This window comes from Cladophialophora psammophila (genome assembly GCF_000585535.1).
Source record: "Cladophialophora psammophila CBS 110553 chromosome Unknown aczJe-supercont1.11, whole genome shotgun sequence".
Taxonomy (NCBI): Eukaryota; Fungi; Ascomycota; class Eurotiomycetes; order Chaetothyriales; family Herpotrichiellaceae; genus Cladophialophora; species Cladophialophora psammophila.
In genome coordinates, this window is record NW_006912932.1 from 771,594 (window position 1) to 788,341 (window position 16,748).

Here is a 16,748-nt window from a genome sequence, read left to right on the forward strand (position 1 = left end):
GTGTGTGTGTGTGTGTGTGTGTGTGTGTGTGTGTGTGTGAGCGAAAGCAGGTTGGTAGCAATGATTGTTGCTTGCTGCTCGAATTGGGCGAAGAGGCGAGAGGCGGGCAAAGGACAGTCACACAACGGAAAGACGGCAGGACAACGCGGGGGGCCAAAGCGTCACAGCGTCACAGCGTAACGGCGTCAAGCGTCTATTACCGAGTACCCAAGTGTTCGGTACATGAACCAAAAAGGTGGTTTGACCATTTCTACCTCGTACACACCGTCTCAACAACCTTCTCCTACCCAGCACACCTTTCTTTCCTACCAACCGCCAGGGAATTGCTTTCTAAACCACCACAAACCCCCCAACAAATTCGTCTTCTGCAAAGAAAGACCTGCCAACTACATCGGCCACGCGCTCCTCTAATCAAAGACAATAGCTGCCTTGATGGCACTCTTGTTCTTCATCGACTCCAGACACTCGGCCCATTGCTCCAACTTGAACGTCTTGTTTACGATGCCTTTGACCTTGACCTTGCCCGTATCTGTTCACCCGATTGTCAGTCACAGGGCCCTAGAAAGAGCTGGAGATGGACGATACATACCAAGATAGTCGATGGCAGCAGGGAACTTGTATGTCTCACTGAACGATCCAAGGATGGTGATTTCGTCCCCGAAGATCTTGGTCGGCGGCCACGACACGCGGTCCTTGTTGCCGTACACGCCATACACCACGAGCTTGCCGCCTCTTCGCACATAGTTGATCGCGTCCTCCAGGATCTTGACGCTGCCCGTGGCTTCAACCACAATGTCGAATCCATACGGATTCTCTTTCTTGATCTTCTCAAACTGCGCGCTGGGGTCCTTTCGGGACAGTTCAACATACTCATCAGCCGCATCCAGGGACTTGGCGAGGTTCATCTTCAGTCCCTCCGGCGCGGCAATGACAACATGGCAACCCCCGTTCTGGCGGAGCATCTGTGTCAGGACGAGACCAGTAGGCCCCGCGCCGAACATGAGCACGCTTGAACCCATCTTGGGTGCAATCTTGTCCAAACCGTGGGCGGCGCAGGAAGCGGGCTCGAGCAGGGTTGCGTCGACATCAGACAAATTCTTGATCGGGAACACGCGCTTGGCAGGGTATGCGCAGTACTCGGCGAAGCCACCGTCCATGGTCACACCGTGTGCTTGGAAGTCTTCGCAGAGAAGCTCCTCCCCGCGACGGCAGTAGAAGCATTCTCCACAGAGTTCCGAGTTGTCTGCGACCACCCGATCACCAACTTTGAACCCCTTGACTTTCGGTCCGAGGGCTGCAACGACACCCACGGTTTCGTGGCCAGGGATCAAGGGGAACTACAACTTTGGTCAGATTTGCCCGCAGTCATCCAGCTGGTTTTGGCCCATACCTTGGCCAAAAATTCACCCTCGTGAATGTGCAGGTCAGTGCCACAGACACCGCAAGCCTTGACCTTGATCTACATCTTGTTCTCAGCAATCTCTTCTGTTGATCGGTGTACCAGCTACGTACCAGGATGTCATGTTCGCGGAGCGAGGGGAGAGGGACCTCGACGACGCTGAATTTTTCAGGCTCATCGTACTCTAGACGCACGTCAGGCAATCATCCAGCCAAACTTCAGCTCTGACCGCTTCTTTCTGGAAACGAAAACCAACACAGTCATGGGACGGAGTCATACTCAGGGCCTTCATCTTGGAGGGGAGACTTGCGGAACCCATGTTGATCTAGGATCTCTGGTCTATGAAAGATGCAGCAGCACAACAGAATGAAAAGAGGTCAAGAAGATATTGCAGAGAAGAAAGTACGAGCTACACGCGGGCAATATGAAGGACGGTCAACTGCTCAAAAAGAAATATGTTGAGGGGGGATCCTCCCGCCAGCCACAGCTACCAGACGGACCCAAAACGGCAACAAAACGATAGCGTGGGCAGCGCAGCTGCGTGCGGGGCGAGTTTCTGCTTGATCGAAACTTATTTCGACATTTTCCGATGGCCAACCAAATGGCCATGAAGATCTCACGCCCCTCCGAGATATCATCGTGCACCCGTGTGTTATCTCATTGCAACAGCCAGACCTCCATGGCCGCCGACAAAGATCTCGTCTAACCCAGCTTCCCCGTCGCCGAGCTTGTTCACTAATGTCTCCGCTATGCACCTCGGACATCTTCTCACCGCACGCTGTGAAAATTTCGGTGACAGATGATTCATCCCCCAAGTAAGTCGGTGAGTGCAGCCTTGAATCCGCTATGTTCACGATGTTGAAGCAGGAGTTACCATTCGTGCCTGGGATGCTAAAAAGCAAATATTATCCGCTGGCAGCGTTCCAGATGTGTATGGAGCCTGTCACCGGTGCCTGTCTCACGGGGTTAATCAAAGTTGCACTCTAGCGTCAGAAACTTTGGAGCTCCTGCTCGGTCCCTTTTCGCCGACTGTTGCTCCATTGGCATTGGTCATTTTCGCTGGCTCGCCAAAAGGAACTCTGTTTCCGGCTCAACGGTGCGTTTTGATTATTTTCAAAGACCAGATGATCGGAAAATATACAATTGCAAATGCGGCGAGCTTCCTACAGCTTTGCGCGGCGGCCACCAACGAGGCCTTGAATGCAGGCCGTCAGTCAGATTCTGTCCTTCATCCTTCCTTGAAGCCCCGAGAAAACCCCTTGGCTTAGAGGCCACCGGAGGGGGAGATGCGCTTGAATCTTTTACCGTCGCCGCAAGGTGCGTGTTCCTATGCTTGTCGCGTGACATGTTGGCGAATACATCGCGGGGAGGGATATGCGGGATGGATGGGGAGAAGGACAACAATGATCCTTTTGCAAGGCCATTGGTGATATTTTGGCCCGTTGCTGACTACGACGCTGTCCGGTCCGTCAGGACAAGGACGTGTTGCCGTCGTCTCCTAGGGGCTTGCTTGTTTCTTCCACTCCGCTCTGCCGTCGTGCCTCAGCGCCTCAGCGCCCAAGACTGTATAACTCGCTTAATTGCGCCATCCGACGACCCGCGGTGAAACTTCAACTCGCGTCGTTGTCTGTCCCAAGTCAACACCAGTGTGCCTCCCGTAAGCAAGAGCAGAGCGCCGAAGACGGCAACTCACTCACTTTGTTTTCACGATCCGACGCACGTCGTCATCGGCGGTTCAATTCGCTTCGTGTTTGCACAACGTCGGTCGCATCGTGAAGATAAGCGAGTGAGTTGCGAGTTACCGTCTTCAGCGGCTGCTGCTCTTGTTCTTGCTCTTACGGGAGACAAGCACACTGACGGATTGATAATCAACTCGTCACTCACTCCTGGGCCGCCCATCAGTAGAGGTTGGGGCCTCCTCCTGTGTTATTTGTAATAACCCGCCCTTTACACGCTGTCGGTTTTCTAAGTCGTCGGGGAGAAGATTCGTTCGTGTATGGATGCATGCATATGTGTATCTCTGGGTCCAAGGGCAGATAAATATCACCTGTCGCTATGCTTTCCCGTATTCATAATACGAATTGTTCTCCTTTTCTTGAAATCCAGAGCCACAGGTATCGATCATTCCTTCATTGATTACCCTCCCTCTTGGCCCAATGGCAACCAAGAAGATGCAAATCAATGCCGGGCAAAAGAATGCTCCTCGTTTCACCGCCCCCCAAAAAAGAACCCATCGAGGGAGCCCAAATTTCACTTCACTCCCCTTGACGGAGATTCCAAGCCACGCGCCCGTTTCCCAATGCCATGCCATGGGGCCATTAAAATGCCTCAACTCTCAGCCTTTCGCACCAGCGCCGACGCTCCCGAAACAATCCCAGAGAAATGCGTGACACATGATCCAACACGGCGGGCATGGTGAGCCAGCTCTATTTCGTTCTTCGCATCTGCCGCTTGTCTCGCCATATCGTGCGGTAGCCCAGCGCATAACAACAAGGTTTATTTCAACCCGAATCCTTCACTCCCCTGAACCGCCGTCCAGAGCTTCTCCTCCAACTTCTCCCTCGACACATACCGATACAGACTCAGGGTGTTAAAGCACGTTCTTGCAATAGGAAATCTCTCCACCGGTTTATTCGTTGGTCTTCCAAATTCATCTATCTCCTCCTTGGCGCGAATTAGCTGGATGCGAATCACTAGGTTTGTGGCTCCCATGGCCGGGATACGATCGCTTGCGGTAATAAAGCTGAGGATTTTCCGTTGATCCACGGGCGAAACTCGCGCGAAGAAGTCCCAAAACCAGACAACTTGGGGCTGCTGTTCGGGCGGTCCTTCCTGCTTGGGCCAGCCTTCATAGGTCGCCACCGCCCGCAAACTAGCAATGTCCAGTGGCTCGTCAGAGCCTCGTACGAGAAGTTCAATCTCTTCGGGTCGAAACAGGGACAGTGCATTCCCCCCACAGACAGTGAAGAAACCACGTTTGAAGGGCTCGTACTGTCTTGCCACAGCTGTGTCGAGTAGATAATGAATGTAGAGGTCGACAAATTCTCTCCGATTCGAGTTGGTCACTGCTCGTCTCTCGCCGCCAGGACACAGCGGGACCTGGATAACATCACCATAGCGGTCCATTTCGGCCACGAAGTCGCGGCAGAACGTCTCTTCGACATCACCTTCGAATTCAAGCAGCTGCCTGAAACCCCGCGCCAATGCAGGCCGGAATTCGGCGAGATCCTCCAAGGTGAACCCATGACCGACCTTGGGAATCGACGACAACTTGTCGCCGGTTGAGGGCGCCGAAGCCAACATTTTCTTGAAGACGAACGGGGGGAATGCCACGTCCAAAATGGTCGAGTTGTAGATGGCGAGTCCGACCAACACCCCAACCAAGAAGAACTGCTCGGATGATTCGAAGCAAAAGGGGTTGAAATAGCAATAACGCGAATCGTCGTCATAGACGAACAATCCATGATGAGGATCGAATATTTCTCTCACCAGCAGCAAGAACCATTCCTTGCGGAGACCGCCTGCATCAACCCCTTCTTCTCCTTGAAAGTCGATACGCAGGCCCTTTTTGATATCACTACCTCCAGATCCGACCACCTCAGAAACGCTACGGAGACTATCCTCGACCAAGCATTCTCGCCGAACTCTGAGTATGAGGTATTGACTGACAGCTTTGCGACTGAGGATACTGTCAAAAAAGGCCTCTCTTGCTTTGATTTCCATCTGTCTTCGAGCATCATGCTCGAGGATGTGAATTTTGGCATATATGCTCAGAAAAAAGGGGTACTGGCAGAAAGTAAACTTTGTCTTTGTCGTCTCCCAAGTTTCGAAGTCTGCCACGAGGTCTGCATAATCCAGCATCGTATTGTAGAAGTTGCTGATTGGTATTATCTGGCCGTGAGAGTACGCATGGTACTTAGCGTTGAGACCTGGACTCTGCAACCTTTGCTCGTGGGCTGCAAACGCGTCCCTCTTCCGAGCGGTATGGCCCACGTTTGCATGAAACAACAACGCCATGACTCGTGCGGCAACACGGATCTGCCAATCTTCACCGTACGATGACAACTTGGGCTTTCCGTCGGAGTTGCCTGCGGAATTGGAAGAAGCTCTGCCTCCGAGTGCAGCGTGAATTTGAGAGGCATGGTGCATTCCGGAGTCGGAGAAGCTAGGAACGAGCCCCTCTGTGGGATTGATGAGTTCGTGAGCCGGATTTTTCTGTTGTCGTGATAATCTGTAAGTCACAAAACTGCCCACCATCTCCACCGTCCTTTGGAAATGGCCATCTGAGTATCTAGAAAACCATGAAACTAGATACTGATGGTTTTCATTTGAAAGATTGGCCACCAGGCCAAGTATGCGCTTGATTATGCCCGAGTGGTGCCCGAGACTTCCTGGTCGTTTACCGCTGCTTGGAACACGTTTTGAGGGGGAGTCATAGGTTCGATCGTCAATCTGTTTCCTCCCAGGTATGGGTGGATGAGGTATTGTTACGCCAAACATCTTGCCTGTCTCAAGCCTCGCAGGGGTCAACAATGGGTTAGCCAAAAGCATCAGCAGGAATCGGCAATCCTCGGGATGCTTCAATGGTTGCCTGGGCCGTTTTAAGAGGTTCTCCGTAATCTTCAATAAGCTCCGCTGCAGGTGTATTCGAGACTCGATGATATCTCGCTGAATGCTCTCTAAAGGGATTGAATGCCAACGTTGCTGTGCTTTAGAGGCTGACAACTTGGATCTGAGTTCGTGCCACCGCTGTTCCCAAAGATCGCCGGCATAGATCACTAGCCGATACCATTCAGCAAGCTCGAGCCAATTGATCCTAGGATTTCTCGCACTTGCTGAACTGCGAGTCTTCTCTGGCGACCTGTCTCGGTGATGATGAGGTTCTTTGCCCGACATAGGTGCACGCCCACTTGGAGCGCCTAACCACCATGACCCGTTCTCTGCGACGTCGCCTAGTAGAAGGGTTTTAGCATCAAGCTCAGATAAGAAGACGTCAGGCTCGAATACTGGAGCGGAATTTGGTTCGGACAACTGTCGCCTTTGTTGCGTCCCTGATCCCGACCTGGGTTTCGGTTCTTGGGGGGGTCTAGGGGTGAGAAAAGACTGATTCAACGTGGCACATCCGACAAAGCAACCAGCAATATAATTTTCAACCAGACGGAAAAGGTCAGATCTGAGGCCGGACAACGTGGTTGACTGCTGTCCAGGCTCTGATAATTGTCGTCCTTTGTCTTGAGACCTGCTATGCATCGAAGCGAACGAGTTGAAAGGATCAGCCGGGTGGCCTTGAACGAAGGGTGGCCCACCATGTCGAACAGGGTAACGAGGAGACAGGTTTGATTCCTCAGACGGACTTCGTGGTTTCGCGCCGGGACGTGGCGATGGGGGTGGGGAGTCCTGGTCGTCGTTGAGCTGTCCATACAAGACGCCTTCTGGCGGGGTTCCGTCTAATAGAAACGAGTCCTCGGCCGGTGAGTGGTTCTCAATTGGTATTGGATGAGCAGGCGTAGAAGGCTCGTCCAGCTCAATGCGAGACTCGAGATACTGCCTGACACAGCGATCAAGCAGGACTCTCGTCCTCTCGACCGACAGAGGTACGATCTTGCGCTGAGACGACGGGCCAGCGGCCGATGACTGTGCATCATCTCTGGTCTCCGGGTTGTACTCGAGATCATTAATGGTCAGGCAGGTCGTACATCGGAACACCTTCAGGCCTTGCGGCCACCGGACGGTTGAATCGCACGTCATACACTTTCCTGTTACCGGCTGGCGGTCACCGCGTGGCAAAGAGGCTTCAGTGGCATGGTGCCTCATGTTTCCTTCCTCGTGTCGAGTATCCCGCGTCCCATCAAAATCGATACCATTCTTGTTCTTTTTCTCGGACTTTTTGGAGCCGAAGATGGACGGGAAGGGATGGCTGAAGGAGCGAGTGTGGTTGAGCTTTGAGGCGCCCGAGTCTGGGGAATCGGGGAGGGGTTTTCGACGCAGAGTAGGTATCTCGAATGTCTCGGCAGTTGCGGTGACTGGAGGAGGGGGCAGCGGTCGATTGAGGTCGGCGGTCTTGGGTTGATCATGGCTCGAACTTCGTGTAAGCTGGACGTTGCGAGGTCGAGGCCGGGTAGGGTGGTGATCGTGCGATGCAGATGATGGCAGGGACGCCATTGTCGTCATGTAGAATTGCGACAGAGCCTCAGATCGCGGTGATGGGGCGAGGCGAGCAAGGTATTCATAAGAGTGGGTTAGTGAATCCGGTCCACCGACGCCGCAGTCGATGTCTCAGAAGCTGCGGGCTTATGCGGCAGGGCAAGCTGTTTGCGTCTTTGGTGTACAGTATAGTGTGCCTTGGTCACGGTGTTCATTCGCTTAGAAAGCAAATGCAAAGGCGGGTTTGCCAGGGCAATCCAGCAATCCAGCAATCCAGCAATCAATCTCCTGGGATGGTGTCGCAGCACTGATGGTCGAAGTGAAGGAGAAGGAGCCCCAGCATATTGTCCCGTCACAGACGCCAACAATGTTGCTGGGAGCAGGGCAGGCGCGATCAGCGTCGTCCAAGAGGGACTCTGGTCGACAAGAAACGAGACGAGAGCAGACCTCGTCGCCACCAGACCGAAGTCGAAGTGGGTGCGAGCTTCCAGAGGGAAAAGTGGTTCTGGTGGTGGCATTGACCGGTCAAGGTCTGTTTTGCGAGGGGAATTTGCCAAGGCCACCCAGAAACAGATGCAGGTTGCAGGGAGTCAACCGCAAGAATAAGGGACCCTGCAACGCCTGGGACCTGCTTTGGGACCTGACAGGGGGCGCTTGGGGGGCTTGTGGCCTGGAGACGCCGGAGCCTCGGGTCATCGGCGCGCGAGAGTCAGGGGCTAAATTGCTTGTTTGGGGGCCTGCATACGGCGCGGTAGAGCCGCTGCCCAGTAAGAAGACAGCCTGGGGAGCTCGGTGGGGGCACGTTTACATCACATCCAAACACCAATACCGTGCAGGGGGCAGTTACGGAGCCTTGCAAGCGAACCTTTATAGCTAGCCAAGGGGTTTGCCTGCCAGCATTCTATTTTCGGCCTTGTCTTTCCGTACCCGGTACCTACAAGCACAAGTATTCCCACTAGAAAACTTTCCAGAAGTATGTATTGGCTCCCTTCGTAGGTTGCCGGCCATGCCATATAACATTGTCTCAAATCCATCGACGTCTAACTTCTTTCTTCTCTTTTGCCAACATACCGATGTCCATTTCCAAGCATTGGTCTCCCGCTAACCCTTCAAAAGCAACGGAGTCGTGTAAACCCAAAGCCCATTAGCCGTCAAGCCCATATTCTTGAACTAGCTTGTCGGCCGCAGTGAGCCCAGCGAGATACGCCGTCGTCTGCGTGTGGTTGCTGTCGGGACTTGTTAGCGTATGTCTTATATCGAACATCGGTCGCGTGACTTACTTGGAGACGACGGGGATGATGCTCATGTCGGCCACTCTGAGATTCTCCACACCAAACACCTTGAAGTTCTTGTCCACCACGGCGCTGCCTTCGTCTTTGCCCATCCTAGCAGTTCCCATCATGTGCCACGTCGAACTGCTGTTCGCTCTCCAGAAAGCCAGGATATCATCCTCCGACTCACTCTTAGGGCCATCTATAGCCAGGGTATCTTTTTGGAATTCTGGGCTCTTCATAACCTTAAGGACGTCCCGTGTGGCCTCCACAGCCACTCGTTTGTCGAAATGATGGGAAAAGAAGTTGGGGTCGAAGATAAGGGGCTGCTTGGGATCAGACGACTGAAGTCTGACAGACCCCGTCGACCTCTGATTGAGGGTGAATACAAATACTTTTGTTCCAGCTTGTGCGTTCTCTGGGTCGAGGAAGTTCGGAAGCCATGGCCCGTTGAGGATGATCTCATAGTGAGGAACTGTCGGCTTTCGTAGATGATCCTGGTCTTCTTTTGGTAGAGCCTGGAACTCTGGAGTGTCATACAGTGATTCCAGCTTCAGGTATCCGATACCCAAGGCGCAGGCATATTCTGACAATGGCCCGCTACCGTCTTTCTCCCACGCAGCTCGGGCTGCCGCTTGAAGCTCCTTGCTCTTGTAGAATCGAGTTCTTTCACTCGTGTGGTGGGCTCGGAGAGCTGGGATCATGACATGGTGGTGATCCTTGAGGTGCCTTCCGACGTTTTCATTGGCTTGGACAATCGGAATGTTGAAGCTGCTAAGCTCGTCGACGGGGCCTATGCCAGAATGCATTAAGATCCTTGGAGTGTCAAGAGCGCCACCCGACAAGATGACTTCTTTGTCGGCTTGGATGAACTGCCCTTCGATAGTTTTAATACCGGTAGCCTTCGTACCACCAAAAGTCACTTGAGCCACTTCAGTGTCGACCAAGATGTGTAGGTTACTGGGCGCTCCCACTAACGCATCTGCGGATGTCGATCGGACTCCTTTGTATGCAGTCGAAATGCACGCGGCAAGGCCAATGGGGTCTCCGGAATTGTGATCTGGATTAGGTTTTGTGCCGTTGGCGTACCAAATATCCATCAACGTCTTGCAAGAAGGCTCCCAGACCTTGGGGAAGCCAACCTTGATGGGGCCATCGCATCCATGGTCCTTTGGACTAGGGTCAAGGTATCGCTTGACATCATCTGGCACATCCGGGGCAGTTGCGTGATAAGACTCGAGCCGTTTGTACCTCTTCTGAACGTTGTTCCAGCTCCATTCTTCGTCGTCCACAAGGCGTGCCACCTGGTCATAGTCGTCCTTCGGGCCAAGGGTCCATACGGAGAAGTTGATGGCGGTGCTTCCCCCAAGCCCTTTGCCACGATCGTAGTCAACGATGTTCCCGTCGAAGCCTTTGACTGGTGCGGTTTTGTAGCCCCAGTTCATAGAAGGGACCATTCGGTGAAGCCACCTGTCTGCATCGGCACGAACATCCTTGGAGTCATTTTTGCCTCCAGCCTCGACGAGAAGGACCGAAGGGCGTTGATTGCTGTTTGCCAGGCGAGCTGCAAGGACTGCTCCTGCAGCGCCGGCGCCAACGACAATAAAGTCGAATTTCTCTGGCATCAAAGAGCCCATCTTGGCTGTGGAGACTTGTGCGATTATCTGAGGACAAGTGGAGGTCAGTGTAAAAGGTGAAGGTACACTCTGCCGGTGTGCTTTTGTTCAAGAAGAACACGGCTGCACCCCCCGGCTCCCATATACGACATTATATAGACAGACCTAGGAAGGCGAACCAAATCTCAAGAGATTAATTCCATTAGAGCTGACGGGACTTTTCCCTAGGCAAAGGGATGCCTTACAACCGTCCTAGAGCAAGATCCGTTGGGAAAAGAGGTCCGAGTTTCGCCATGGCCATGGTCGAATCTGCAACCACAGTAGGCTGAGCAGGGGCAATCTTGGCTACGTCTGACATATGATTAGTTTGAGAGGCCAAGAGCATGAAAGGATCGCCTCTGCTTGCCATTTCGTGTTCTCCAGCGGCACTCTGGCCACAAGCTCTTCTCTTTTCCACACCGATCACCGTGCTCAGCCTTCCTCGGAAAGGGAGACGGGAGGCGGGATTCGCATGAGCTTTGCTCTACATGCTTCATCTAGAGGGTAGCGGTCGGTGTGATCTTCACGTTGATTTGGTATGGCTCAGGAATGGAACATGGAGCTGAGTCATGTTGAAGCAAAGACGCTGGCATAACGAATGAGATGTTGCTGGCTGATGCTGTTTAGGATGCTGACCCGGAACCTTGTAGTACTGAACAAGAGCCTTGTACAAAGGGCCGAGGAAAAGCGGAAAAGTGGAGGAGATACAGTAGCGACCCTTGTTGACGATGTGATTTCTCTATCCCACAGAATTCCCGGGAGAGGCAAGGGATCATACGTGAGATGTTCAACGTTATTCGTGCATGGCCGTAGTAGTTGGAATAGAGCGCGGAAATACCGTGGTCAGTATTCTCGTTGGGTAGCGCTGAGACGCAGCATCATCCAGTATCGTCCGTTATGGTCAAACTGTCAATCGTCGCGTTTTTGTCATGGTTGCTGATTGGCGGTGTACAACCAAAGTAGTATTGTAGGGTCCTTCGCCGAGGATCCCCTTGTTGTTCTCGCAATGACGATGATTCTGCGACTGCCTGCCTAGGTACATAGGCAGCACCTAGGCTGGGTGTATCGAGCAACGAACGTGGCGCCGCGCCGTGCCCCTGTTGTTGTAGGATTTCAAGTGCTTCACGGCGTGCCATTCCATTTACACTGGGAAATTACCTAACTAGTCGACAATGGGCAATGCCCTCAGTCTGGTTTGGGATTATAGTGTATGACAGAAGTCTCGGGCGACTGGCAGCGCTGGTTGATAGGACAAATGAGGCTGTGTTTGTGATGACAGATTTTAGGTAATGGTATGTCGTGTGAATAATGACTGGTGCCATGATGGGATTGGACTGTAGTCATCACCATAATCACCAGTGGCGGTGCTGGTGGTAGTGGTGGTGGTTTTGGTTGCTCAGAACTTTACTCATCGGATATGGGAATCATCGAGTCTGTGGGGAGCCCCAGCGCGCCTGGCGAGCCTTCGCGGCTCTCCTGCCCTCACTAGCCCGCAGTGCGCGCTGCGGAATCGACCGACGCGCGGATACACACGACGAAATTCCGATGCAATTTTCCATGACGGCAACTCCGTACTCGTCGCTTGGTCTCTCTCTCTCTCTCTCTCTCTCTCTCTCTCTCACAGACACACATGAACCTTCTGTCAATGTGTAGCCTCCTGCTCGTCTCCTACCTCGTATCAGCACGCCATCTTCGCTGCATCTTCGCCGCCTTTAACGGCATGCGCTGATTCTTACATGGAGTTTGTACCTCGGGGATGGCGAGCCTGTTATTTGCCAAACATCAAATCCTGCGCCCACCTCTTCTGCCGTCAGGTCAAGACCCGACGCACCCTCTCCTCTACTCGCCGTCTTCTGTCCAGTGCAGCAGCTGAGCTTGAGCGACCTCGTCCGGAATGCCTACCTCGCCCTGTGCTGCAGGCAAATGTTCCTCTCCAGGATCTAAGACAACCCCCTTTATCCCCGAGTTTGCGTGCTGAAAAGGAAAATCTCAACCCCACACACCTTCCCGTATCCTGTCCTGGCTGTGGCGCACTCACCCAAGATGTTGATCTTGGACAGGCGGGCTTCTATTCATTGTCGAGAAAAGCGGTGGTGAAATACCTGAGAAGCGTCGAGGGCGCGCGTCGACAGCCAAACGAAGGGCATCTGGGCAAAGATGAGGCACTTATCCGACCCTTGCAAGGTTCACAAGATGAAGAAAGCCAACAGAATGGACATGCAATAATTCAGCCCGAGCTCCCAATCACACCTCCTGTCTGCGATAGATGTCATTATTTGATCCATGACTCTCGTGGTGCCCCGATTGCACATCCTTCCATCGAAGCGATCGCAGACTCGATCGCCGAATCTCCTTTCGCCAAAAACCATGTCTACCTCGTCCTTGATGCTGCAGATTTTCCCATGTCCCTCATACCGTCGATCTACAAGAATTTGTCGCTAGCGAGACCCCGAACGCAGAATCGTAGGTCTCAACATTCGTTTTCTTCCCGGCCCTCTGTGTCTTTCATCATCACCAGGTCCGATCTACTAGCTCCAAGCAAGGAGATGGTGGACAGTATGATGCCCAAGTTTATCGCCATACTGAGGACTGCCATGGGTCGCATGGGACAAAAGCTCAGACTGGGCAATGTCCATCTAGTATCGTCTAAGCGAGGATGGTGGACGAAGGACATCAAAGAAAGCATTTGGCACAGAGGTGGCGGTAATTGGCTCGTGGGGAAGTTCAATGTCGGGAAATCCAATCTCTTTGAGGTCCTTTTCCCCAAGGGCTCACGCGACAGAGCGCCTGTGTATGCAGAGATTCAACGACAGCAGGAGATCGAATCCGCACATAGATCTACCGATCCCACCTTCTTCTCTGAAAAGAAGTTGTTGCCCCCTCCTCAGCCGGAAGTTCCTTTCCCGCCCATGCCTTTGGTATCTAGCCTAGCAGGCACGACAGCATCTCCAATCCGACTTCCCTTTGGCAACCATAAGGGAGAGCTTATTGATATGCCGGGTCTGGAGCGCGGGGGTCTTGAACAATATGTCAAGTCCGAGGACAAAGCTGACCTGGTGATGACACACCGCCCGATTGTCACCCAGCACATTATTAAGCCTGGTCAATCTCTGCTCCTAGGAGGAGGACTAGTCCGCATTACGCCACTCCTTGATGAAAACGACCGGAGTATTACCATGCTGGCGTATCCCTTTGTTCCGCTCAAAAGCCACGTTACGTCTACGGAGAAGGCGTCGGGCACGCAAATACAAGAGCGCGAAAGCGGGGTGGAATCAATCCTTGCGGATGGGGCAGGGACTCACATGTCTTCTGCCGGTCGATTCAAGTTGCGGACTGATGTCACAAAATCTAGAGCCGGCTCCATGATTAGAGCTGGGGTCAGCGCTGAGAAGTTGCCATTCCACGTCTACGCGACCGATATCCTCATTGAAGGAATCGGCTGGGTGGAGCTGGTTTGTCAGGTCAGGAAAAGCAAACGCGTACATCAGTCTGAGCCTCCTGCAGAAGATTTTACTGCATCAAGCGGTACAGAATCGGGCGTACCCACGGCTCAAGGCCTTTCGATTGGCACAACCACCTTTGCTCCTTTCGGGACAATCCAAACAAAAGACGACTCGACACAGTCTTCGAGTTTCCCTGAAGTCGAGATCTTCACGCCAGATGGCAAATACATCGGCCAAAGAACCTGTCTAGATGTGTGGCAAACGTGGAATACAGGAAAACCCAGGACAAAGAGAGCTGCACGTCCTCGGAAGCCGATGAGCGGCGCAAAGAAACGAGAGAAGATGCGCCGCAGGGCTGCCCTCGTGACTGGAACCTAAAGCAGCGAGTCCATGTCGCTAAAGAACGCAGTGAATATCTGCAACGGGTCTTCTCGCCTCGTTTCCTCAACCCCTGAGAGAGGCACAAATGCAATTGAAGCCATCCATTGATGAACCGCAATATGGTAGGTTATCTCCCACTATCAACGTCGTTGCTCAGTGTCCTCAGACCAAACATCACAAGGAATTCCGCACTGCTTGCCTCTGCTTACCCTGTCAAGATCACAATTTTGCCACGAGCGAGATTCTTCTCCATGGTATCATGTGCTTCGACGATGTCATCCAACTTGAACACTTTTCCGATCTGGACTGGCAAGGTCCCTGCCTCGATCTGCTTGAGCAAGTCGTTGAGAGGAGTCTCTTTGAACTCAGCTGGACCACCAGAATAAACTGTCAGGCAGACGGTATGCGGAATTAGCTCCATCGGAGAGACGTCCTTCATGGTCCAGCTATTTCCTGCGAGATGATCATCAGTTTGATTCAACCAAACCGGAGATTGTTCATTACTTACCAACAATGCCCGCCATACACACAATCCCACCTGCGACCGCACACCGCAAGGAATCCTTCAGAGTGGATGTCCCTACTAATTCCAAGACCTTGTCAAACTTCTTGTCCTTGACCTGCTCAGCGACTTGGCCATCATCGATAATGACCTGATCAACTCCACTCTTGTGCATCAGTTCAGCCGTGGCTTTTGCAGCATTCCTTGTGGTACCTGCAACAAAGCAGCCATGGTTCTTCGCAATGGCCGCCGCCGCCAACCCAACGGACGTCGTGCCGCCGCGAATGAGCAGACGATCCTCGCTCCTAAGTTTGAGGGCTTTGAATAGACACCCATAACTCGTCTGCAGCATTTCCGGCACGGCGCCCACGATCGTCCAATCCAGATCTGTGTCGAGCCCTTGCGTGTTGTCCGCCTTGACGCAGGTGTACTCGGCATATCCGCCATTGAAGTCGCGACCCATGCCTCCCATCGCAGTGGCAACCTTTTGTCCGATCTTAAATCTGCCGCTGGGGCACTTTTCAACAACCCCGGCCGCCTCTATCCCCAACACGCGGGGAAATTTGACGCTGGGACTGTATCCCTGGCGAGTGAAGAGTTCCGATCGGTTGAGACCGAAGGCCTTGACGTGGATGAGCACCTCGTCCTGCTGAGGGTTCGGGATTGGAAGTTGTTCGATCTTGAGAACTTCGGGCCCGCCTGCCTCGTGGATCACGACGGCTTTCATTGTCGTCGCCATTGTATGAATTTTTCCCACGGATGATTGGGAAGGACTCTCGAGTGGACCTGGTGATTTCGAGTCAACGATCAAATGTACCCGTGTCTGGCAACGTTGAGGCAGGACACCTGGGCAACAACCTGATCTATATACTCCGCTTTCAAGGACAACACTGGCACACTCGCGGCGAAGCTGTCTTTCCCCTCCCCGTCTGCTTCTGTAGAGTGGGATCCCCGGCTCTTAAGTCTTCTGCTTTCTCCTAGGCACGACCGAGGATGGCTCTCCCTCTTCACATGTAACTTAGACCCGTTCAAAAAGCGAAATTCCCTTGGCCGGAATCGCCCGGATTGGACGCCGTACACGTTATTCTGTACAGGGTATGTTTAATTATCTGATTAATCCAGCCCCCCGGATATGGAATTGGCGTACCGGATATCGAGCTTGCCTGCCCCAAACCTAGGGAGGTACTATATCTCGGGACTTTGTCTCTCTGGATCTATATCTATATCTGAATGGGCAATGGAGCCGAACGATTTCGTGCTTGGCGGAGGGTCTTGTGTGAAGAATGCACGTACTCCAAACATGCGTTTACGAGGAATCAGGAGTATTGCATAAACAAGTCTGTAGACCGTCCATGCTGCTTCTCATAATAATCCTCCCCGGCTCGGGTTCGGATTCGGGCTCGGATTCGGGTTCGCTTTGGTGAAACCAATCAGCTTTCTCTGCTGAGGTCTCCTCACACTGTCGGTATACGTACGTGACGTGGGCGTGTGCATCAATGTGGATTTTATCCTTCTGCGTCTCCAGCTCGGAACCGCAGTGCGAGATGCTTCCGACTCCTGGTTGCGAACGCTTCTCCAGTTCTGTTCAGCTAATTTCGACAGTAATCATCTTAAAAACCACGGCCAACCAAGTCGTTGAGACACCAGAGAAAGGCACACACATCACGCGTCGCCAAGGTCCCGTTGGCGAAGAGCAAAACTGTGAGAAGCGAACCTCGTCGCCGTTCCATTAGGATTAGAGCGATGGAGTACTCTCTAAAGATGCATCCAACGAAGGCAGCGCCTTCGCTTTCTCTAGGCCGAGAGGGGCCTGATTGTATCCCAAACGCCAAACAGCCTGAACTCTACCCAATGCATCATAACACAAAAGGGGCATGCTTGCAATACCAAAGCCAAACAAGGTACGATTCCATCCATCATTGATGTACCAACACCGGGAGGCAGCATGAGTGA

At 52.9% G+C, this 16,748-nt stretch overlaps 5 protein-coding genes across 5 annotated transcripts; 1 reads left to right on the forward strand and 4 right to left on the reverse strand.

Moving 5' to 3' along the window:
- Positions 1-407: 407 nt before the first annotated feature.
- On the reverse strand, positions 408-1,718 carry A1O5_07500 (alcohol dehydrogenase; the record flags this gene model as incomplete). Its single annotated transcript, XM_007748089.1, has 5 exons — positions 408-529; positions 590-1,337; positions 1,391-1,459; positions 1,513-1,583; positions 1,679-1,718. The coding sequence occupies 5 exons, from the start codon at positions 1,716-1,718 to the stop codon at positions 408-410; spliced, it is 1,050 nt and encodes a 349-aa protein (XP_007746279.1).
- A 2,177-nt stretch (positions 1,719-3,895) lies between these two features.
- On the reverse strand, positions 3,896-7,561 carry A1O5_07501 (uncharacterized protein; the record flags this gene model as incomplete). Its single annotated transcript, XM_007748090.1, has 1 exon — positions 3,896-7,561. The coding sequence occupies one exon, from the start codon at positions 7,559-7,561 to the stop codon at positions 3,896-3,898; it is 3,666 nt and encodes a 1,221-aa protein (XP_007746280.1).
- Positions 7,562-8,687: 1,126 nt separating this feature from the next.
- Positions 8,688-10,451, reverse strand: A1O5_07502 (uncharacterized protein; the record flags this gene model as incomplete). The annotated part of the gene is made up of 2 exons (XM_007748091.1): positions 8,688-8,769; positions 8,824-10,451. The coding sequence occupies 2 exons, from the start codon at positions 10,449-10,451 to the stop codon at positions 8,688-8,690; spliced, it is 1,710 nt and encodes a 569-aa protein (XP_007746281.1).
- Positions 10,452-12,871: 2,420 nt separating this feature from the next.
- A1O5_07503 (uncharacterized protein) lies at positions 12,872-14,290 on the forward strand (the record flags this gene model as incomplete). The annotated part of the gene is made up of 1 exon (XM_007748092.1): positions 12,872-14,290. One exon carries the CDS (start codon positions 12,872-12,874, stop codon positions 14,288-14,290), a length of 1,419 nt encoding a protein of 472 aa, XP_007746282.1.
- Positions 14,291-14,498: 208 nt separating this feature from the next.
- A1O5_07504 (oxidoreductase) lies at positions 14,499-15,534 on the reverse strand (the record flags this gene model as incomplete). The annotated part of the gene is made up of 2 exons (XM_007748093.1): positions 14,499-14,746; positions 14,802-15,534. 2 exons carry the CDS (start codon positions 15,532-15,534, stop codon positions 14,499-14,501), a joined length of 981 nt encoding a protein of 326 aa, XP_007746283.1.
- Positions 15,535-16,748: the final 1,214 nt, after the last annotated feature.